The 25,865-nt window shown below is 40.8% G+C and overlaps 1 protein-coding gene across 1 annotated transcript in view; it reads left to right on the top strand.

Annotated features, from left to right (window-relative positions):
- The first annotated feature begins 3,129 nt into the window (after positions 1-3,129).
- The window catches only part of LOC126249362 (IQ and ubiquitin-like domain-containing protein), a 222,711-nt gene continuing 199,975 nt past the window's right edge, over positions 3,130-25,865 (top strand). The window contains exons 1-3 of the mRNA XM_049951015.1: positions 3,130-3,236; positions 13,441-13,680; positions 20,718-21,436. Of these exons, the coding sequence (XP_049806972.1) occupies positions 3,130-3,236; positions 13,441-13,680; positions 20,718-21,436 (1,066 nt within the window). The remainder of the gene's footprint in view (positions 3,237-13,440; positions 13,681-20,717; positions 21,437-25,865) is intronic.

The following is a 25,865-nucleotide window of genomic DNA, read 5'->3' on the forward strand; positions in this document are numbered from 1 at the left end:
TATGGCTTTTACTTTCATCTACAGGATACAATTGGCATCTCATTATTTTGTGCAACGCCACAAATGATCAACAGAGACTTGTCCACCCCGCCTAAAACCAGGAAAAAAAATACTTCGCCTATTTTGCTGCAAAAATTACCTATCACCGCAGAATGTCCTCGTTATTTCGAAACCATCATCGGCGTAAATAAAAAGCGAGAATTTAAACTCCAAAGGAAAAAAAATCTGTATTAAGCAATATCTTTCAGCTTGATGAACAAATTACACTCCTGGAAATTGAAATAAGAACACCGTGAATTCATTGTCCCAGGAAGGGGAAACTTTATTGACACATTCCTGGGGTCAGATACATCACATGATCACACTGACAGAACCACAGGCACATAGACACAGGCAACAGAGCATGCACAATGTCGGCACTAGTACAGTGTATATCCACCTTTCGCAGCAATACAGGCTGCTATTCTCCCATGGAGACGATCGTAGAGATGCTGGATGTAGTCCTGTGGAACGGCTTGCCATGCCATTTCCACCTGGCGCCTCAGTTGGACCAGCGTTCGTGCTGGACGTGCAGACCGCGTGAGACGACGCTTCATCCAGTCCCAAACATGCTCAATGGGGGACAGATCCGGAGATCTTGCTGGCCAGGGTAGTTGACTTACACCTTCTAGAGCACGTTGGGTGGCACGGGATACATGCGGACGTGCATTGTCCTGTTGGAACAGCAAGTTCCCATGCCGGTCTAGGAATGGTAGAACGATGGGTTCGATGACGGTTTGGATGTACCGTGCACTATTCAGTGTCCCCTCGACGATCACCAGTGGTGTACGGCCAGTGTAGGAGATCGCTCCCCACACCATGATGCCGGGTGTTGGCCCTGTGTGCCTCGGTCGTATGCAGTCCTGATTGTGGCGCTCACCTGCACGGCGCCAAACACGCATACGACCATCATTGGCACCAAGGCAGAAGCGACTCTCATCGCTGAAGACGACACGTCTCCATTCGTCCCTCCATTCACGCCTGTCGCGACACCACTGGAGGCGGGCTGCACGATGTTGGGGCGTGAGCGGAAGACGGCCTAACAGTGTGCGGGACCGTAGCCCAGCTTCATGGAGACGGTTGCGAATGGTCCTCGCCGATACCCCAGGAGCAACAGTGTCCCTAATTTGCTGGGAAGTGGCGGTGCGGTCCCCTACGGCACTGCGTAGGATCCTACGGTCTTGGCGTGCATCCGTGCGTCGCTGCGGTCCGGTCCCAGGTCGACGGGCACGTGCACCTTCCGCCGACCACTGGCGACAACATCGATGTACTGTGGAGACCTCACGCCCCACGTGTTGAGCAATTCGGCGGTACGTCCACCCGGCCTCCCGCATGCCCACTATACGCCCTCGCTCAAAGTCCGTCAACTGCACATACGGTTCACGTCCACGCTGTCGCGGCATGCTACCAGTGTTAAAGACTGCGATGGAGCTCCGTATGCCACGGCAAACTGGCTGACACTGACGGCGGCGGTGCACAAATGCTGCGCAGCTAGCGCCATTCGACGGCCAACACCGCGGTTCCTGGTGTGTCCGCTGTGCCGTGCGTGTGATCATTGCTTGTACAGCCCTCTCGCAGTGTCCGGAGCAAGTATGGTGGGTCTGACACACCGGTGTCAATGTGTTCTTTTTTCCATTTCCAGGAGTGTACATGACCTAAGAGCTTCTCTCGTATTCAGTGTCTGCAAGTAAACTGCCATGCACGTGTATATTACAGACATTTGAGACATGTGAAATAACATTAGAGAATACAATCTTACATGCCGTTGGCTCGCATGTCGGAAAAAAACACATCCATTTTACGTGCAACAACAATGTTATAATTCAAGAGGACGTAGCTGTTTTGTACACTGTGGTAGGTCCTATGTTACCAATGCTATATCATACTAGCATTTACAAAATAAATCGCGAGAGCCTGTCTCGCCCTGTGTAGGTGGGAGACAGTTTTTGTTAAAAGATATCACCGCAACATAAAAAAAGAAACAACTGTCAAGAAACATTCCATGGTGTCCTGTGGTGCCCTAGCCATCTCCTCCACCCACCAGGCTGCACATCATTAATACCAATTTGATAGGCTAAGTAATTAAATAGATCATGAGAGTCAGTTTGAATGGTGAGTAATTTTTTTCATTGGTCAGATTACACTCACCAGGTTTTTTTCTCGATATGTGAGCCAATGGTGTGAAAGATTGTTTTCTCTAATATTATTTCACGAGTCTGGATTGTTGGAAATGTTGTTAATATATACGTGCGTGATAGTTTCTTTACAGACACTGAACTTGAGAGAAGCTCTCAGGTCATGTAATTTATTCATCAAGCTGAGAGAAATTGCTTAATACAAAGGTTTTTCTTTTTTCTTTACTCTGACGGAAGTTTCGAGATAACGAAGACATTCTGCAGTGATTCATAATTTTCACAGCAAAATAGTCAAAGTTTTTTCTGATTTTATGCAGGATGGACAAGTATCTGTTGATCATTTGTGATCAGTGGTGGTGAACTATCTTGGACGTCACAAAATAATGAGATGCGAATTGCATCCTGCAGTTAAACATAAAAAAATATACATATTTTGCTCATCAAACTTAAAGAAAATTGACTGTGTCTATTTTAATGGAAAGAGGACATTTATTATTGTTGCGGTTGTGTTTTCCTTTCTTAATAGTTGTCTTATTGTAGGAGTCATGTTGATGTTAAATACAAATGTTACAGTCCAGTGCTCAGAATAGCGTGGTGGTGAAGTTCTGAAAGAGGTCGCAGCTGGCTCCTTAGACAAACAATCCATGGCCGGGAGAGTCCCCCTTTATCACAGTTTTGTTCCGAGGGATGCTGGCGTCACACTCTAATGTATGTGTAGCTTTTGTGGGCGCCGATAACGCTGACCGCATGGCAGCGTGCTTGCGGGAGCGCATTGTACTGAAGACACTGCAGTGTGAGGCTTCAGTTGCTTTACGTGGAAGGCTTCCTGTTTCGCAAGCAGCCGATGTTGAAAAAGCCATCTGGAGCATTCTCTGGAGTGGTGGAGTGATGCTGCTACATTTGCTTTGGTGTTGACTAAAGCCATCACCTCAAGGCATACAGTGTACCACGAAGGATGGCCGAGGGCCTGGTGAGGCCAGCGGCTGCAGAGGTGTGGCAGTGGAGCCGCAGAAAAACAGCAAAGGGCGGAGAGCCTAGTGCGGAGAGCGGCCAGCTCGTGCCGTGAGGCGTTCGGTGGAGCAGCTGTCCGTTGTGTTTTCCCTGTAGATGGATAAAGGGAGGGGGGCGGGAAGGGAGGGAGGGAGAGAGGAGAAGGATGAGGGTTCTCGATTTTCGGCATGTTGTGATTTTACATCGAGGATAACACACGTTCAACTACCGCCTCCTCTCCAGTCTTTTAGGACGACGATTTTCCCCAGCACATGTGTTGATTAATGACCCGTTGATTATCAGTGCTGGTTTTTTCACAACAATTTCGAAATGTAACTAGAACTGTGATGCATTTTTTTCCATCAGCTGTCAGAGTGTATTGGTTCCGGTTACCAGGGCTGCAGGTGGTTTTTGAGCAGGCGTTTGTAGAGAACTCTGGTGTCAAAAAACGACAGATACTGTATGCTTACAGGTAATACTCTTTTCAAACTCCTTTTTATCCAACACCAGCATCTCTTCAGTTGAACATATTTCTAACCAAAAAGAATAAAGATAGTACCTTACAACCCTGCCTTTTCCCTGCCAGCTTGTAGGTAAAGGGTAGAGTTTCAGTGTGTCTGTTACTAAGTTCGAGTGGTATTGCGAAATTTTTTCCCAGTAGGATAACACCAGTTGTTTGGTATCGTCAATTTTTGAGTTGTACTGCGATTTTAAGCCATCCTTGTCTAGCGCTACACATATAGTTGTGTAATAAGGCCTGATCTTTATGATTAATTACGTAATTAGGACGTATCTTTACTTCATTTTCCCGACCAAAATAAATAAAGAACACTAAAATAACCTTCCTCTCCTGCATCTGGTCATTTTCCATGTGTTGGGGGTGCAAATGGGCTTTCCCTCCAATAGAAACAGGGCTTGAGTCCCAGAAAACGCAGCGCCATTTTTAATTTCCTGTGAGTTACAAGTGTCTCTGGTGGTATAATTTCGTTAGGGGTGGTGCACTTGGACTTTCCATCCAGGGGGACCAGGGTTGGGGTCCCACAATGGGCAGTGCCAATTTTGATTTCCCGCCAATTTACGGGTGTTGTTGGGAGATGGAGTGGAGTGGGATGTCAGCACAGCCCTGGGACAAAGAAATTCCCGACAAAATTCGGAATTCTAGCCAGTAGGGTACATACTGGAGGGGGCGGGGGGGGGGTGGAGAGGGGGGAGGGGGCTGGTACCTACGTGTAGGCTGACATCATCTGGGGTAGAGTGGGGGTGGTCGGGGGCGGGGGTGTGGGTGATCGAGGGTAGGGTGGTTGAAGGTGGGTTTGATTAATTGACCAATTTAATTAATTTGTATAGCAATTTAATATCAAGATGAGGGTGGTGACTCCATCGCCTTACTACTAAAATTTGTACCATTCCAAGTAAGATCTATCTTGCAGAAAGTAGACGTTGCATCAGCTAGGGAAATTCTGAAATTTCATTCTAGTATTGAACGCTTTTGCGAAGCAAGTAGAGATTATTTTTAAAAATTGTCGATGAACTTGAAAGAATTTTCCGCTTTCCAATGGATGTTGTTGGTGTCAGATCCTGTTTGGAATGAAGTGGCAAGGAAAGTAATATTTCTGCAAGATAAAGGATTATCAATAGACGACAGCGCAGTGTTTGACCAATTTTGCTTCCTCAACCAGTTCAGTGTATCGCAAATCAACAAGATAGTGATAATTGGTCTAGCAAATCGTGTCACGAGGAGAGAACCAATTTCTTTGAACAGTGTGGACGCAGTGCAGTATTCGCAATGACTAAATCTGTGCCAATTCATCTTCAAATGTATCTTTGAATTAAATTTTTTATTCAGCTACATCCTGTACAATATTGCGAGAGTCATGTGGTGACTCCTTAACTTTCTTCTCCTCCTTTTCCATTTTTTTTTTTGTTTTGTTTTAATAGGGCAACAGTGGCAGTTTCTTCCTCCTCGAACATAGTGTGACTCACGCACCGAAGGACAGTTGTTTGAGTTGTCTGGGTGGAGGACCTGTTTGTGTGAGCCATTTCTCTCCTACGGTGAGCGCCTCGCTTCAGCGGTTCTCAGTCTCCCGACAAAAGAGGGCAGTTTCCTCGCATCTTACACTTTTTTTTAAGCTTAAGAGAGGTGGCCGGTTTCTGTTTCTTAAATTAAGTCCATTTCCAATAAGTTTAAGAGAAATGTTCTGTCTTTGTCACACAGAAATTTTGGCAACCCTAATGATATATTTTAAACGTAGTACTACGTTATTAATTTTTACCTTCGTGTACGTGAGGATGAATGAATGCATGAATGTGTATATGGTTGAATGAAACGGAGCGTCGTAAACTAATAACAGTTACGTTTCAGCACGTCCGTGTGAGCGTGATACCATTCGTTTGAAATATTTGCTGTGGATGCAGGGTAGTGCAGATGTTGCTGGAAGAGGCAACCCCAGCGGAACGTGTACAACAGTAAGCTATGACCAACTGGGAAAAAAATATTTCTAATACATAGCGGAAGTGTCGTCCTATTAATACCCATACATATTGAGAGGAGCACACATAGAAATGGTTCTGTTGAAAATAAACACAACGCTATCCATCTTTACCTTAAAATTAAACTAATATCGGTATTTCTGATTCGTCACCTTCAATTAAAGCTGTCGCTTATGCTCAAAAACGATTGCGACGAAACGAGGTCATTATTTTACTTGTAACTGCCATCAAAAGGTGTTCATTAGTATCTCTTTTATGCATATGCAAAAGAGAAGATCGAAAGATTGGGTGTCTCTTTTAATATGCTTCAAAGTATTTTTATTTGTACGGCTTCTTTAACGTGCTGATTATTGTTTTATTGTCATGTTTCTGAAATCACTCAACATTTTTCACATTGCCCATACTTCGGACTCAGATACAAGCACATTTTGCGAAGTTACATATTCTGCCCTGGTACCATCAGTGAAACAAGGGTACTAAAGGGGAAATGCTGAAAAAAACGGTAATTGAAAACAGCAGGTAGCTGCAGTTTTGAAATAAATTATGTGCACAGTCAAATGGCCATTCGATAATATTAGTAAACAAATAATTGCCAAGAACCACACACAGTTTGATAGTAACGTTGTGCTGTCTTGAGTCATTGATTTTCCGAAGTTAATTAGACTTCGAGCGTGGAAACTGATTTTAGCTTCCATTAATACAGCGATAGAAGTTATGGACTTTCTCATAGCGAAATTGTATTGAACGTGAGATTGGGGGCTTTTCTTGTGTTTAGAAGACTTTTATTCGCGTGACTTCTTGGAACCTTCTGGAGCTGCAGGGCTCGTTGCTGGGGTAACGTATCAATAAGTTGTGTCCTCACATTATGAGATCCGCTGCTGTTGATAGCAACCCGTTATTACTGTGTCCGGCTTTCGTCGGCTCACATTCTGTGCCAGTTCCGTTTCTTTGGTACTGCTGTGCACTTTGATTTCGTATATTCTCTCAAGATAGTTTTGGTCGTGAAGATAACTCCGCTTAATCATTCAGTGTGCTGTTGAAAACAGCGAAAAAACTACAAAACTATATCTGAACAAAACGTAAGCTACTTTTGCATATGTCTCCATTAGCTTCCAGAATTGTACTTCAGAGTTGTAACGATACCATGATCAGATAACTTCTGACATCGCACGCCACTTGGAAACTATTAACGCTTTGTTAATTGTTTGAGTGCTGGTATTCTTTTTTTTATAATTATTTTTAACTTTTTAGCAACGATTTTGCCTCGTTGACCGAAAGTAGCGGGCAACTCCCAATGAAAAATAACTGCTTTATTTTTCAGTATGATACGAAATAATATAACTTCCTTTCAGATAATTGCATGACAATATACATACTAACATAGTCACTGATTAATTATGTCCTCATTCAGATGAAAATTTTATTACTGGCAGGTATCTATGCCAACAGCATTGTCGTGATCGTAGATTCTAGGCGATTTCTGTATTACAACATTCACTCAGTGTTCTGTGTAGGAGATGAAGAACTAAAATATTTCTAGTGTAAGGATACCTGCAATACGCGCCAGAGACGTTGCATGTGTTCACTAACTGTGGTACAATGTAAAACATGGTTGCAAGTACGGTACTGTAAAGAGTCGAGAACGATGTAAAACTTTCTTGTTGCTGAAACACGAAACTGCAAATTGTTACTGTTCTCCAAATTGTAATTGAGGTACAAGTATTAGAAAAGAGAAGATATCTATAAAATTTTGGCTCGGATTGCAAGATGAAACACTGTGGCCGACATGTTCTTATTGTACAGCCTAAGTAACCAGCGGATTCCCATCTCTAATGACCCCATTGCTACAGGGGTTCACCGGTGTTCAGTTACAGTATAAAGTCATATTAAATGACACAAAGAAATATATCTAGTTTGCACGAGGTAGAAAAGATGCTTAAGTACCTATAAATCATCGTAGGCGGATGTATCACTGTTAGTTGACATAAGAATACCGGTAACAGGAAATATAGTAGGCCTACGGACATATACTTTCAAAATATTTGTCGGTAGTAGGGCGTACACAGGACCATTCTCCGCAGTACAAACTTAATGCACAGTTTACAGGTGATAAGACTTTCTACTTTATGCAGTCATTAAAGCGTATTATGGCTTGCTTGAGATTATGTATATAACGCTGTAGGTGGTGGCACGTAAAACCAGCGACCGTGCACTAAAATGAACAATGAGCCACCACTTTAAATTTTCTGGCTCGCATTAACACACAACTCTACATTTCTTTCTTGGCAATAATACCGCTGAAGCCTGTCGATCTGCTATGAAATTTTATAAGTTCGTGTGTGGTGGGGAAATCGAGCTAATATTAGCACTTTTTGAGGGCTGCAACTAAATTATTTGCTTTGCTTGCTAGCCTTTTCTGTTGTTTTACAATGCATAAAACTCAGTCTACCCTCGCTTGTGAATAAAACAGTTCCAAAGCTTTTATCTACGCACGGCACTGAATCCAACGGGGCAGTCCCTTAAAAAATGGTATTACCAATAGCATCTGTACGATTTCAGGTTCTAGCTGTTAACAGACAACTTTTTTATTTGCTCACAAATACAGATGTTGCCAAGGCGGTGAACATAACATTTTTACATCAAACAGTTACATTATATCCCTAGTATACAACAACTTGCTGTAAAAACTGTGGGAATGGACTGAAGATATCCCTTGGTAATGTGTTCCACTCCTTTACTCCCCTACTAGCGTAGGGCATTTACAAGCAGCATTGTTGCTCCATGATTTCACATTTACGTTGTATGAAGCCGTCCCTTGGTAAAGTGTACCACTCTTTTACTCCTCTACCAGTGTAAGAGCGTTTACAAGCATTGTTGTTCCATGATTTCACACTTACTTTGTACCACTGATGATAGTTTCTTCCCCTATAAATCCCATCAGTGACCGTCTTTGTCCTATGTCTTTCCACACATCCTCACCAATCTATGCTTGGTAAATCACACTTCTTTGTGTCAGACTTTCTCATTTCAGTGACACTACTTGTTCTTCTGTGGTGTATTATTGTACACCCAGCGGCCCTCTATTGCACCCCTTGTTTCTGGAGGAGTAAGTTACCATCAAACTAAATCCAAGAGATGATCTGTAGCAAAATGGTCAGATGGATAGGTGAGCTAAACTGCCATCTTTCACATTTCATTTGCCATTTTCAGTAGAATACAGTGCACTGAAGCTCACACTATCCACTTTTAAGGGGGTCCCTACAATCTTAGTTCACTAAAAAGTCTCTAAGCCATAGATTTGGTAACACAGGATGCAGTGAAAATACGTCAAAAAACCAGAACCAAATTCTTTGGAAATTAGTAAGACAAGAATAGGCGTTGCCCTATTTTTGCCAAACAAAAATGTTAGTGGTGCAAAAGTGAACATTAGATGTACAAAATTCCTTCAGCCTACATCTTTCACAATATTTTTCCACCCTAAGGAAGCTTAGATGAGTGTCACATGTGCCTCCCCACCCCTTTCTATTTTTATTATTGATGTATGTTATATGTATATTATATGCATCAAAAAAATACTCCTCAGAAATGAGCCTATTATGTAATACAGCTTTCCTGACTTTTACTCAGTTATAGTTATTTATAATGAAAAGTGGATTATATAAGGTGTGAATGTGAAACCTGACACTATGTTTCAGATCAGTTTATTGCAACATTCTTTATTTCGTGTTCACATTCAATGACTTTGCCAACTCACAACCAAATTGTCATCCTCTAACCTATCCTACACTTTAGGCTATGTTAAATATAAGTTGGACAAGAGAAACAAGTTTTCAAAGTGGTGCAGTATCACACTCTGAACAGAATTCCACTCCATAGGCATATATCTTAGTGATACAATCTGCTAGAGCAAGCACTAATACTAAAGCTACTAGTGTACTTTTAAGAGCGTGTTTAGCATTAGACCTGTTCCAAATAAAAGTTTCAGTCACTGTTTCATGACTCCAGTTTATTTTGGATCAGTTGGAAATAATAACAGCAGAAGCACCTTACCTCTGACAACTGGAGGGCATCCATCAGCAATATGTATAATTTCCCCACTGAAACACACAACCAGAGTTGGAGATAAAACAGTTTCACTTCCAACTACACACAACCTCAGATGGTAATGCTGTTATAGTGAATGTAGTGTTAGATTACCACAAAGGGGGTAACTTGAAATACGGGGGTTTCTACTTGAAATGCTTGTATCATGTCTTGCTTCTACATTGTTGGCAACACTGATTTGTAGTGTATTTCATTTGTTGTGTGTTCAGACAGTTGAAGGAAGCCTTGTATGTGATTTCTGGCATAAATTTCGTCATAAACTACTACAATAAGTACTTTTTAAGGAATTTTAATTAGAGAGACATTTTGTAACCTAAAAATAGACCTCTGTAAACTTCTGCAGTAAAATGAAATACAGAGGAGTCAAATTATTGAACTCTGAAGGCGCCTAACCTCACTTATTGTCAAAATGGCTACAGTATCAATCTTTCAATAACTTTCCATCTTTTTGATGTACACTCCTGGAAATGGAAAAAAGAACACATTGACACCGGTGTGTCAGACCCACCATACTTGCTCCGGACACTGCGAGAGGGCTGTACAAGCAATGATCACACGCACGGCACAGCGGATACACCAGGAACCGCGGTGTTGGCCGTCGAATGGCGCTAGCTGCGCAGCATTTGTGCACCGCCGCCGTCAGTGTCAGCCAGTTTGCCGTGGCATACGGAGCTCCATCGCAGTCTTTAACACTGGTAGCATGCCGCGACAGCGTGGACGTGAACCGTATGTGCGGTTGACGGACTTTGAGCGAGGGCGTATAGTGGGCATGCGGGAGGCCGGGTGGACGTACCGCCGAATTGCTCAACACGTGGGGCGTGAGGTCTCCACAGTACATCGATGTTGTCGCCAGTGGTCGGCGGAAGGTGCACGTGCCCGTCGACCTGGGACCGGACCGCAGCGACGCACGGATGCACGCCAAGACCGTAGGATCCTACGCAGTGCTGTAGGGGACCGCACCGCCACTTCCCAGCAAATTAGGGACACTGTTGCTCCTGGGGTATCGGCGAGGACCATTCGCAACCGTCTCCATGAAGCTGGGCTACGGTCCCGCACACCGTTAGGCCGTCTTCCGCTCACGCCCCAACATCGTGCAGCCCGCCTCCAGTGGTGTCGCAACAGGCGTGAATGGAGGGACGAATGGAGACGTGTCGTCTTCAGCGATGAGAGTCGCTTCTGCCTTGGTGCCAATGATGGTCGTATGCGTGTTTGGCGCCGTGCAGGTGAGCGCCACAATCAGGACTGCATACGACCGAGGCACACAGGGCCAACACCCGGCATCATGGTGTGGGGAGCGATCTCCTACACTGGCCGTACACCACTGGTGATCGTCGAGGGGACACTGAATAGTGCACAGTACATCCAAACCGTCATCGAACCCATCGTTCTACCATTCCTAGACCGGCATGGGAACTTGCTGTTCCAACAGGACAATGCACGTCCGCATGTATCCCGTGCCACCCAACGTGCTCTAGAAGGTGTAAGTCAACTACCCTGGCCAGCAAGATCTCCGGATCTGTCCCCCATTGAGCATGTTTGGGACTGGATGAAGCGTCGTCTCACGCGGTCTGCACGTCCAGCATGAACGCTGGTCCAACTGAGGCGCCAGGTGGAAATGGCATGGCAAGCCGTTCCACAGGACTACATCCAGCATCTCTACGATCGTCTCCATGGGAGAATAGCAGCCTGCATTGCTGCGAAAGGTGGATATACACTGTACTAGTGCCGACATTGTGCATGCTCTGTTGCCTGTGTCTATGTGCCTGTGGTTCTGTCAGTGTGATCATGTGATGTATCTGACCCCAGGAATGTGTCAATAAAGTTTCCCCTTCCTGGGACAATGAATTCACGGTGTTCTTATTTCAATTTCCAGGAGTGTATATTTCATTTTAAATTTTAATGACAGGAGTGGGGTAACTTGAAATGGATGTTTCAAGTATCTCTATACATTTCAAGTTACCGCATGTTGAATTGTAAATACCATTTCACATTGTAATTACATAGGTAGATAGACAGAATATGGTTATTTTATATTTTTCTTTTGTTTTATTTTAGTCCAAGCTGTTAAGACTGTATAAAACTGTCCATGGTGCCAGAAAATACAGAAATTATTCAGAAGAAACCTTACAGGAGGCTTTGCAGTAAATACAGAGTGGAGTTATTTTATTGAATAAGGCAGGAACTCTTAGCAGAAAATTAAATGGAAAATATACGAAAAATATTGGCCAGCCTACAGTATTGACACCCGAGGATGAAAAATGTCTTGCAGAGGAAGTTATTCTGGCAAATGAATGGGGGTTTCAGTTGACTCAGTTAGATGTTTGTCTCATTGTGAAAGAGTTTTTAGATCAAAGAGGCATAGTTGAGAATTGTTTTACAAAAAATATGTGTGGCATTTTCTGGCTCAGAGGGTTCCTTGATAGACATCGATCGGTTCTGTCAGAGCGTTTGTGCCAGAATCTAACTCGATCAAGAGCAGCTCTCATTGCAGAATTGATTGAAGGGCATTTTGAGGAACTGAGAAAATCATTGGATGAGGTAGCTCAAGATGTGATTGTAAATTATGATGAGAGCAATATGACTGATGACCCACAAAGGAAAGAAGTTATTACTCGCAGGGGATGTAAGCATCCAGACTGAATAACTGATCCCTCAAAGTCTAGTGTATCTGTAACATTTAGTGGTTCAGCCTCTGGAGTTCTTCTACCAGTCTATGTTTGTTACAAAGCTGAACACATGTATGACTCACGCAATGAAGGGGCCCCTACTGGCTGTAAATACAACAGATCTAAAAACGGATGGTTCAATGGAATTGTTCTTGAGGACTGATTTCGAAGTGTTGCCTTGTCATACTTCAAGAAGTTTGATAAAGAGTCATCTAAAGTACTCATTGGAAATAATCTCAGCAACCACATTTCTTTGACAGTTATCAGTGAGTGCAAAGAGTATAATGTTCACTTTGGTCTTCTTCCCCCAAGCAGTACTCATTTGTGTCAACCTCTTGACGTAGCATATTTCAGGCCTCTTCAGAGGTCTTAGTGGAAGGTTCTTGATGACTATTAGACGAAGCACAAGTGACCCATTCCAAAAGATTGCTTCCCTCAGCTGCTGAAGAAGTGTTTGACTGAATTAGAAAAAGATGGTTCATCTAAGTAAAACCTGACGGCAGGGTTTGAGGCTACTGGAATCATGCCTTTGTATAAGATAAGGTTCTGAAAAGCCTACCAAAAGGAAATGAAGGTACTGCAGATGTGAAATCTTGGTCTGACAGCTTAAAAGAGTTTTTGGAGGAATTTAAGAGATCTGAAACCTCGCACACCAGTGCAAAACCCTTCAGTCAGCCAGTGGTCCAAACCACAGGCCAGGAAGAAGAAGCACCTTGCAATAATACCAAGAATAAGTGTTTTGGGGGATGATGTTCAGGAACTACAGCACAATGCCGGCCGGTGTGGCCGTGCGGTTCTAGGCGCTTCAGTTTGGAACCGCGTGACCGCTATGATTGCTGGTTCGAATCCTGCCTCGGGCATGAATGTGTGTGATGTCCTTAGGTTAGTTAGGTTTAAGTAGTTCTAAGTTCTACGGGACTGATGACCACAGATGTTAAGTCCCATAGTGCTCAGAGCCATTTGAACCATTTTGAACAGCACACTGACATGAAAAACTTGCAGCCTTCTGGCTCCAGTACTAGTAAACAGAAGAGGAGACTGAATAACCCATCAGAGGAGCAACAATTGCAATCTGGACAACATCAGGTCAAGAGCACTAATAAAATGAGGGAACAGAATAGACCAAAGGTGATTTGCACTGACAGTGACGCCAGCAGTGATACTGGTGATTATTCTGTGCATGACTCTGGCACTGACATAGGCGTTGCTGGTAGTTCTTCTGAAAATGAAACTGAAGAATATTACTACCAGGACAAGTATGAAAATTAGTTTCATCAGCATACAACACATGGAACTGCAGGCCCTGGAAATATTGACCACAGACAGCTAAAGACAAATGATGTCATCTTGGTGTGTTACATATGATGAAGGAACGAAGAAACCAACTCCGAAACACTTTATGACTCAAATACAAAGCAATAATGGTGACAAATATGGTGTGAAATTCTTGAGAAAGTCAACGTATATTCGCTCAAGAAGAAGATATAGGCTCCACAGAAAATATTATCTGGGTTGTTACTTCTTTATTTGAAAGAAGAGGACGTTACTGTTTTCCATTGGAAATATAACTTCGTACTTTAATGAGGAAGTACATCTGTCATTATTTTGCACTTTGTACTGCATTTCACCCTCGTGTATTCCAGATGAAATTTACATCAATAAGAAATTTTCAATAATGTTTAAAAATTGTACCCAGTTTTTTATTTTTGATATATCATATATCTTCTTATGGAAGAAGTTCACTGTTGCAAGTATCCTACAGTACTTTAAATTTGCAAAACTGCAAGTTTTCAGTATAAAAGCATAGGTGTTTCCAGTAACACCCTCCTATGGGGGAACTTTAAACACCAACATTTTTGTAAAAAATCAGCATAAACAAATTTAAGAAATAGTTTTTTCTGCCAGCAGGATCTTCCCTGCAATGTCACCTATACTTTAATGTTCATTAACTCAATATTTTTGTAAAATTGAAAAAGCTAGATGCTGAGGAAATTCAAAAGTATTTCAAGTAACCTCATTTTACAGTAAAAGGAGCTGACCAATTCCTTAATAAAATGCTTTGTTCATTGCTAATGACACCTCATTTGGATCAAAAAGCCGGCCGCGGTGGTCTAGCAGTTCTAGGCGCGCAGTCCCATAGTGCTCAGAGCCATTTGAACCATTTTTTGAACCAAAAAACATCAGTAATCAAAGACTGTACTCACTGTACTCTTTTGAAAGGAATATAACGTGGTGACTCATATTAAGAGACTACCGGAACACCTCTTTCCAAGTATGGAAAAGGGTGATTAGGCATATCTCTCTCTCTCTCTCTCTCTCTCTCTCTCTGTGTGTGTGTGTGTGTGTGTGTGTGTGTGTGTGTGTTGTTTGTATTCCACACAAAACTTTCCAGAGTACTGGTATATGACTGTGGTAACAGATTTTGTATCGAGGCAGAAAGGCTTCCTTTTTGCTCACATGTTTAGTTCTGTATATGAGTTGCATTAGTAATTTAGAGCCTCTTACTGCAGTGTATAACCAATTGCAAATCTCTTTAACTGACTTGACTTGGGTTCGTATTACACAAGAAAGTACTTTTGTTTATATTTTACAAACTCTGAACTACACTTTCTTTAAGGTTTAGTTTCAAGTCCATTTTCTAGTGTTATGCTGTTGCAGTGATGTTATTAATGCAGTGTGGTGTGTTGCAAAGCAAAGTCTACAGGCATTGAAAAACTTAACTGAAAATACTAAATAGATTGTGATTTTACAGTACATGAAAATTTGTTGGTGTAACATCTAGCATAAGTATGAGGTAAATAAATAGGGATCTCACTATGTAGTATTAACAATATGGGAATCTCTTTTAAGTTTTTCTAATTATCCTTGCACTGTATGGTGTTACTGAGTGTTACTACAAAGTAGGCTTATATACACATGAATTTGTATCATGGTTCAAATGGCTCTGAGCACTATGGGACTCAACTGCTGTGGTCATCAGTCCCCTAGAACTTAGGACTACTTAAACCTAACTAACCTAAGGACATCACACACATCCATGCCTGAGGCAGGATTCGAACCTGCGACCGTAGCAGTCGCACGGTTCTGGACTGCGCGCCTAGAACCGCGAGACCACCGCGGCCGGCAATTTGTATCATGAATGGAGTACAACATAGAAGGTTGTAAAACCAACCAGATTTTTCTCAACTAATGGTATATAAAAATGATGATCAGGAAAAACCAGTTAGATCATCCAAAAGCTTTTTCTTTGTTTTCTTTCTTTTTTTCCTAGTGTCCAAGTATTTGCAAGCAAGTATCTGTACTCTCCAATGTGTATATAGGATTTAGCATGTATTATATATTTATGTCTAGTTTCCAAATAATCGTAATACAGCACAAAGATGATGTCATTTTTCTGCAATTTGCAGCATCTATGATGTCATTTATATGTAGTGCAGGAATGATTTCCTTGTTTCCCATATACAGTATGAGCTATGTTCTTTGCAGCTGATCTTGTACATTCCACTTTTATTCACTGGAAATTGCTTGTCCTTAAAAGTTGATTAAATTCTTGCTATTTTCACAGTTTATAGACAATTTTGTAATGAGTGACATAACATAAATTTTGTTTTCTTTTGATATTTTGTACATTATGATCAAAATTAGCAGAAGTCATAGGTATTTACAGCAAACAATGCATCCATTTCCCCATTAACAGGCCATGTTCCACTTCTCAGGACATGTACTAACAAACTACACCACTTGTATAAAAATAGACACCGGTCAAAGAGACATAGTATATAGTGTTCTGCTGTGTTTGATACTTTGTCTGTTTCCAGCATTGATTGTAAAGAGCAAGGGCCTAATGCACTGAAAGGCTCTTCAAAAACTATAGTCTTTTCTAATGGCAGAAGCATGTTTCCCAAGCATCTAAACTCATTTATACCAGATGCAGCCAAGTTAGCATCTGAAGAGGCCTAGAACAGGCTCATACATTACAGTTAACATCTTAGTCTTATAAAAATTAACATTATACAATATCATCCAAAAAGAAATTATATGCAGGTAGCAGAAATGGGCATTAATTGACAAACACTAAAATAAGCTCTGCTATTTAGAATTAATTTGTATCTATATGGGTAATGAGCTAAAATGAAATCAGTGCAACAGTATCTGATCAAATAACTTAGTTCACCACTGTTTATACTTAAAATGTATGCACAGACATCTAAATGAAAATAGTATCTTATGTTTGCATACTTTCACCTCTGTGACGCTATGCATTTCTTCAAATAGCTTATTTACACTTGCCCTATATTTACCATAAAGTAATATTCATGCATAGAACAAGTACAGAGTCTTTAAAGCTGATATTTGAATGCTATTATAAGAGGCTTAAAAAAGGAATATAATATGAAGCAATTGCCAGCATTCCAGACTGCAACATATGTAATGATATTTGTTGAGAATGTTACTAACAAGTTTGTTTTCTTGCTTGAGCATTTTGTAAGCCTTGAATTATGAACATGATCTACAGGGCAGAATGAAATGTTGAATACACATTCACAATACTAGTAGAGAAAATAATTTCTGTATATACCATATGTCCCTATCTAGGATTGAGAAAGTTGTGAATTATTTAGGAATAAAGGAGAAGACTCACCAAAAGGTAGAAACACTGTGTCATTGATAGGCACACAAACAAAAGGTGCAGAGCTTGGCTAGTTTGTGGAATGCACTTCCTTTTTCTAGCCAGAGGGAAAACATGCACACACATGCACATGTTTTGCCTGTGGCTAGAAAAAGGAAGTGCATTCTGAAAGCTAGCTAAGTTCCATATCTTTTGTTTGTGTGTCTATCAATGATGCAGAACTTCTGCCTTTCAATGAGTCATCTCCTTTATCTCTAAATAACTCGTAATTCGCAAACAGAACTTTCCACACATTAGGACTGAGAAATGAGTTTTATACTCTGAGGAAAATAATTTAACATGTTGCTGGCTAATTCTCAGATAATTGAAAGTAAACTTAAAGAATACATCAAGACCACTCCTGTAATTTTTTAGAATATTTGGAATCAGGGACATAAATTCTACTTAATACCAATGCTCACATTAAACAAGTTTTTAACTGTTCTAGTATGTAAACAACTCATAGTGTTTTGTATAAAGTTATGTACATTGCTGACCATTAAAACTGCTACACCATAAAGGTGGCCTACAGGAAATGTCACACTAGCATCATGTGTACTTCATGCTTGGCTAAGCAAATGATTAGCATTTCAATGCAACCGTACGAAGGTAATAGGAGTAATACCATCTACATTCAACAAACATCTACATTCTACTTACACCAACATTCTACATAAAAGGAAAGATTATGTAGTACGTTTCTTATTTCGGAAATTTCATTTGAATTATGACTGTTTGTGAGTAGATTGTGTTATGCCTTGTGTGAGAATGAGAATCATCTACCAGCATGTGTCAGGACAGTGCCAGAATCATGTCCTATTGAGGCTGGGATTTATCATTCTGCAATATTGCTGCTGGCAATGGTCAATGACTGTTCAGACAAGTCTTGGTTCTGCCTACAGCATCATCTGTGAGAGGAAGCTGTGAGGAAAACAAACATTACCAGATTGCATTCATCATCACTATATGTGTGAAGTATCTGGTGTGATGGTATGAGTAGACAACACAATAACCTCTGGTTCACATAGACAGTTATTCTGGCTGCAGCTATAACACTTCTGACATGCTAAGCCTGGTGGTTATGCCCTGTCTTGAAGGTGTCCCATGATATTATCTCTCCAGAAGACCACATGTTGCCCATATAGTCCTGAACTGCCTCAATATACACTACTGGCCATTAAAATTGCTACACAAAGAAGAAATGCAGATGATAAATGGGTATTGATTGGACCAATATATTATATTAGAACTGACATGTGATTACATTTTCACGCAATTTGGGTGGATAGATCCTAAGAAATCAGTACCAAAAACAACCACCTCTGGCCTTAATAACAGCCTTGACACACCTGGGCATTGAGTCAAACAGAGCTTGGATGGCGTGTACAGGTACAGCTGCCCATGCAGCTTCAACACTATACCACAGTTCATCAAGAGTAGTGACTGGAATATTGTGACGAGCCAGTTGCTCGGCCACCATTGACCAGACATTTTCATTTGGTGAGAGATCTGGAGAATGTGCTGGCCATGGCAGCAGTCGACATTTTCTGTACCCAGAAAGACCCATACAGAACCTGCAACATGCGGTCGTGCATTATCCTGCTGAAATGTAGGGTTTCGCAGGGATCGAATGAAAGGTAGAGCCACAGGTCGTAACACATCTGAAATGTAAGGTCCACTGTTCAAAGTGCCGTCAATGTGAACAAGAGGTGACCGAGACGTGTAACCAGTGGCACCCCATACCATCATGCCAGGTGATGCGCCAGTATGGCGATGATCAATACAGACTTCCAATGTGTGTTCACCGTGATGTCGCCAAACATGGATGCGACCATCATGATACTGTAAACAGAACCTGGATTCATTCGAAAAAATGACGTTTTGTCATTCGTGCACCCAAGTTCGTCATTGAGTACACAATTGCAGGCGCTCCTGTCTGTGATGTAGCATCAAGGGTAACCGCAGCCATGGTCTCCAAGCTGATAGTCCATGCTGTTACAAATGTCATCGAACTGTTCATGCAGATGGTTGTTGTCTTGCAAACATCCCCATCTGTTGACTCAGGGATCGAGACGTGGCTGCACGATCCGTTACAGCCATGCGGATAAGATGCCTGTCATCTTGACTGCTAGTGATACAAGGCTGTTGGGATCTAGCACGGCGTTCCGTATTACCCTCCTGAACCCACCGATTCCATATTCTGCTAACAGTCATTGGATCTCGACCAATGCGAGCAGCAATGTCGCAATACGATAAACGGTAACCATGATAAGCTACAATCCAACCTTTATCAAAGTCAGAAACGTGATGGTACGCATTTCTCCTCCTTACACGAGGCATCACAACAACGTTTCACCAGGCAACGCTGGTCAACTGCTGTTTGTGTATGAGAAATCGTTTGGAAACTTTCCTCGTGTCAGCACGTTGTAGGTGTCGTCACTGGTGCCAACCTTGTGTGAATGCTCTGAAAAGCTAATCATTTGCTTATCACAGCATCTTCTTCCTGTCAGTTAAATTCACATCTGTAGCATGTCATCTTTGTGGTGTAGCAATTTTAATGGCCAGTAGTGTAGATAATGTTCAGTTATTTTCCTGGCCAATATTTTCTCCTGATCTGTTAGCCATTGGAAACATGTTATCAAGTGTTGTGGAGAGATTGGTACTCCACCATTCACCAGCAAGTACAACTGATGAACCCTTACATAGATTGAAAGAGCAAGGAAAGATGCACTCATCTCTATCATCCAGGCTGAGTTCAGCTTAATGCTCAACAAGGTTATCACCCATTGTGACTCAAATCATCTACAGAATTTCATTGTTCCACCTATACTGCATAAACACAAGAAGTAAAATTGGTGTTGCAGTTTTAATAGGGAGCAATTTATATGCATAGCTTTAAGTATAAGATTAAAAATCTGCTTAGTTTCTTTAAAGGATGCTGTGTTTCTGCTAATATATGAATTCCCATAACTATCAATGTGAGTAGATTTGCACTTGTGGTAACTGGTTGTTATGTTGCTTTACATAAGCAGCTTGCACTGGCTACTTCTTCTAATTAGTGGACAATTTGACCTTTCTGGGATTTGTGGAACATCATTCCTGTACAAATGAATGAACTAATAAATTGATCCTGTTCCAGGTCCTCTGAAAACCTGCAGTTCTTATTGGCAACCCACTTACTGGAGAGTTACATGATGTCTCTGAGGTATTTATTCTGCTTCATTCCCAAAAAAAGTGTGCAATCCTGCTGTTTCACACAGCATCCAAAATGATTAATGTTTTAAGGAATAAAAACTGTGGTTTAAATTTTTGAAATGTGCTCATGCAATTCCATGACTGGAGCAGTCACTTGTCTATTTAATAACTGAATGCTGTGCATATCCTATTCACATAACAAAATTTATTTTTCATCAGTTACTACTGCAGCACATTCTGAACTTTTAATAATGCACATATTATTGTTTTTCAGCTACAGTCATCTTGATGGTAACGGATGTAACACATCATAGGATTCAGAAAATTACATATATAAATTGCATTTTCCTGTCCAGCAGAAATGTCAGACCATTCTGACAGTCAATGTTCCATTGATGGAAATGATATACAGAATGGTCTTATTAACAGATCAACACTAAATGAGACACCTGTGAAAAATGTAGAAGCTACTAGCAGTGATGAAGAGAGACAAAGATGGAATGGCACTGCAGAAAGGCAGTCTAATGGTTTATGCATTACTGACAGAGGGGCAAATGAAACAAATATTTTTTTAGATAATGATAGCTTTAACAGTGACAAGAAAGAAAATGGAACTATAAATGATGACTTTTTGGAAACATACACATCAATGCCACAAAATACAGCACTTACTATGGCAAGTAGTAGGACAAGCTCTGGAAGTATGAGCAGAAATGCAAATTTGGGACATAGTGTTTACTTTGAAGATGATGCATATTCCAAGGAAGATGATACAGAATATCGTGTTCAAAAATCCTGTTCATTTTGGATACCAGGACAAGAAATATCATCACATTCTAATACTGTCACTGTTAAATTTGTCATGGCTGCCGGAGAAGTTCTTACACAAGCATATGATATTTCTTTATGTGTTGGAGAAATTAAAAGAAATCTTTCTAGTTTGTTCAGAGTTCCAACTCAAGTAATTCAGCTATCAGTACAGGGAGACATACTTGATGATAATATTGTATTATCTGAACTTGGGGTTGAGCCTTTTGGAAGCATTGAGATAGATCTTCAGTCCACTGACATCAATTACCAACTTTCCACTGAAGGCTTATATCAAGAATATCCAGTTTCAGATGTTATAACTGTTAGAGTTGAAACAGGTAAGCTAGATTTCAGAAGCCCGGTGCAGTTATTTTATATTCTGGATAAAAATTCCTAATCCAGGAGTACATAAATATTTCTTTATTTGCAACAACTGGTTTTGATAAACTTTCCTGTTGTAAATAAAGAAATATTTATGTGATCTTGGCTTTAGAAAGTTTTTATAAAATAAAACAGATCATTCCTTCTAATTTCTCAACATGATAAAATTCTGTTATATTCTAGAGTAACAAAAAACTACATTCAAGTAATCAGATATTTCAATATCCACATCTACAACATTACAGTACTTCAGTGATGTGACTATCATATGCTCATGAAATACACAAATTTTATACGTTAATTTAGCTGACTTCAAGATGAGTCAAAATACTTCACATTCAAAAATAGAGATTACTGTCACATTCCAAGCACAACCAATTCCAAATCTGAAACCAGAGTCATCAATGTAGTACAACACTTAGCACTGCAAGCACATTCATTATAGACACCAACACACAACTAGAACAGAACTTCCTCTTATGAATATTTCAGAAAATGCAAACATTAAAAATGTAAAAAATGTTGAGAACTTTTTATAAATGATAAATACTAAATAACAAGCATTTGTTGGTGCTTGGATTTAAACTGGTGACCTGCAGTGTGCCAGCCAGAAGGGCTAACCACTACCCCACACTGCATACAGTACGGCTCACAGTATTGTTCCCTCCCAGAAAAACAGCAAACCACTGTCTCATGAATTCTTATTGCAGCCAACTACAGCATCCTAGGTCTAGATCTTATCAGTAGTCCTCTGTGTGGCAGCTGTGGAGAATCCTTGTGCTGTCACATCCTCTTCATTATGATGAGCATGAATGGTAGCCCCTCCCATCAAAACTTCAGTCATCAACCAGGCTTTCAGTTTTCTAGAAATAGAATACCTCATCACAGTTCTGTGCCTCAGGACTGTAGTAGGGCTTCATACAGAGTAAATGGACGTTTCTTCACTTTCTGTCATTTTCAGATCTGTAATGTGGCATAGGGCCAAAACATTCTGTATGTAAGACTGTGCCATTTCCCTTGATGTTGGGCCCCTTTCTTCAATTGTTCTTCCACTAAGTGCACTTTCTGCTGATTACCACCAAATGTATCCTAGCTGTTGAACTTCCCTTAATTTTTCTCGAACCGCTGCTGAGCTGTGACATTTGAGTAAATGTCTAAAAATGTCACAGCATCTGGTCTGTTGTATTTTGTGACTTGGTCAGATCTTTTCAGCCACTTTGTTAGGTCCTGACTAGCATCAACAGAAAGCACTGTAAGCCTGATGTCCAGCTGACTTACTGCTGTTTTGAAATCCATTGGTTTCCAGAATATATCGACCATGGAGTGATGCACTGCTTGTATTCCAGTTCCTGTCTGTGTGGTCAATGGCTTTTACGTTGCCTAATTGGAGCCACAGTGATGTAAACATTTTAAAGTACCTGGTGTCCCCCCCCCCCAACCAATGTCATATTGTAACTACAGTTGAGTCCAATTATGAAAGCACAGTCATTAATGTATTATAATACTCAGCACTGAAAACACATTTATTACAAACATTGATGTACAGCTAGAACAGAATTGCCTCTTGATGGAGAGTTTTATTATTTACACAAAGACTACATATTACTGAAAATGCAAACATTACAAAAATAAGAAGTTTAAGGAACCTTCTAGAAATGATAAATACAATATAACTAATATTTGATAGTGTTTGGATTTGAACTGACAAGCCACAGCACACTAACCCAGCAATGCTAACTGCTATTCCACACTTCATGCAGCGCAGTTTGGGACAAATTTTTTTTATCTTACTAAAGATCTAATGTATGTATATCATTTACACATCGTAACTGCATTCTAACAGAACACCATCATTATAGGTACTTCACTTACCCTATCATACGGTTGACTAAACAATTCAGTCATAATGGCAGATGTTGTTGTATAGCTGCAGTTAATATAACCTCCAAAATTACACCCAAGAACTATTTAAGTATCTGTTACATTGGAGAAACCTCAAAAAATGGCTTCTAATTTTTGTGAATCAGCTCCTGAAGTGGCATTCTTAAACTGATATGCTGGAAATAGGGATTATCTAAGAGAGCACAAGGTAATTTTTTTTTTCTCTCTCTGGCAATCAAAGGCTGTTTTTAAGTCAATCGCACATGTAACCTTTTACGACTGAGTAGATTTCATCCCTAAAGTCTGATTCTGGAAGATCTACAAAATATCCATGTAAGGCTTCCATTCAGACCCTTGTTGAGCAGTTTGGTGTGGCAGTTGAAGGAAGCAAAACAAAAACTGAAGTTTTAAATTTTATGTTCAAGAAATCTTGTGCAAAGCTCTGGTTGCCCTTTACAACATGATATACAGTGAACTATGGATGAAGGGCAATGCCGTATTTCTAGAGTTCTGGAAGGCATTTGACATGGCACCCCATTGCAGGCTGTTAATTAAGGTGCAAGCATATGGAATGAGTTCACAGATATGCGAGTAGCTCAAAGACTTCTTAAGTAAGAGAACCCGGTATGTTGTCCTCAATGGTGACTGTTCATCAGAGACATGGGTATTGTCAGGAGTGCCCCAGTGAAGTGCAATATGATCACTGTTTCTCCCTACATACATAAATGATTTAGCTGACAAGGTGGGCAGCAATCTGTGATTGTTTTCTGTGATGCTGTGGTGTACAGTAAGGTGTCAAAGTTGAGTGAATGTAGAAAGAGACAAAATGATTTAGACAAAATTTCTAGTTGGTGTGGTCAATGGCAGCTAGCTCTAAATGTGTAAAAATGTAAGTTAATGTGAATGAGTAGGAAGAACAAACCTATAATCTTCAGATACAGTGTTATTAGAGTCCCGCTTGACACAGTCAAGTCAATTAAATATCTGGCCACAATGTTGCAAAGTGATATGAAATGGAACGAGCATGTGAGAACTTGGTAGGGAAGGTGAATAGTCAACTTTGGTTTATTTGGAGAATTTGAGGAAAGAGTAGTTCACCCGTAAAGGAGACTGGATATAGGATGCTGGCGTGATCTATTCTTAAGCACTGCTTGAGTGTTTGTGGTCCATACCATCTGGGATTGAAGGAAGGACTGAATAAATTCAGAGGTGGGCTACTAGATTTGTTACCAGTAGGTTTAAACAACACTTAAGTCTTATGGAGATGCTTCAGAAACTGAAATGGGATCCATGGAGGGAAGGCAACATTCTTTTCAAGAAACAATATGGAGAAAATTTAGAGAACCACTATTTGAAGCTGACTGCCGAATGATTCTACTGCCACCAATACACGTTGTGCATAAGGACCACAAAGATAAGATATGAGAAATTAGGGCTCATATGGAGGCATATAGATAGAGATTTTTCCCTCGCTCTATTTCGAGTGGAACAGGAAAGGAAATGACTAGTAGTGGTACAGGGTACCCTCCACCACACACTGTACGGTGGCTTGTGGAGTGTCTATGTATGTGTAGAGGTAGAATCTCCCATACCTATTCATTGCTCTCAAAAGAGGTCACAAATTTGTTTAGATGTGGGAGCAGCGCGTGTCACATCTGGTGATTTTGAGGGAGGGGGATGGGGGGGGGGGGAGAGAATATTCCTACTATTTGCACTTCCACTTCAAATCTCTCATTCCTACCACCAGCAAAACACCTTTTTCCACAGTGGCATTTTCTTGATGAACCATTACTTCCTTCTTCTTTTGTCTCTTCTTGCATGTTTTCTTCCTCCACTTGACTCAAAATACTTTCCAACTTCTAACTACTGCTTTTATATCTGTTTCATTTCTTGCATAAAATTATGAAGCCCTACCTGATCAGCAGTGTACAAAAACAGCTGATTTGCTTTTAATAATGATTCAAATACTGAAAAAAATTAATTTTTTTTTTGTTTTCCTTCAATCAGTATTCAACAAATATGGCATCACGCTTGCACAATGCTTTCTCTTAGTTAATTCTTCTTATAAAATTATCATACTGCTTCTTTCAGCGTATGCTCATGGTGTTAGTTACTTCATACTCCTTTAATCACTGACTGTCCAATACTATGCTGAAGAGCCAGAGAAACTTGTACACCTGCCCTAATATCATGTAGGGCACCTATGAGCATGAAGAAATGCTGCAACCTGACGTGACATGGACTCAACTAATGTCTGAAGTACTGCTGGAGGAAATTGACACCATGAATCCTGGAGGGCTATCCATAAGAGTATGAGGGGATGGAGATAACTTCTGAACAGCACATTGTAAGGCAGCCCAGATATGCTCAATAATGTTCATGTCTGGGGAGTTTGGTGGACAGTGGAAATGTTTAAATTCAGAAGAGTGTTCCTGGAGCCACTCTCTAGCATTTCTGGATGTGTGGTGTGTCACACTGTCCTGCTGGAATTGCCCAAGTCTGTCA

The sequence above is a fragment of the Schistocerca nitens genome, chromosome 3 (genome assembly GCF_023898315.1).
Source record: "Schistocerca nitens isolate TAMUIC-IGC-003100 chromosome 3, iqSchNite1.1, whole genome shotgun sequence".
Lineage (NCBI taxonomy): Eukaryota > Metazoa > Arthropoda > Insecta > Orthoptera > Acrididae > Schistocerca > Schistocerca nitens.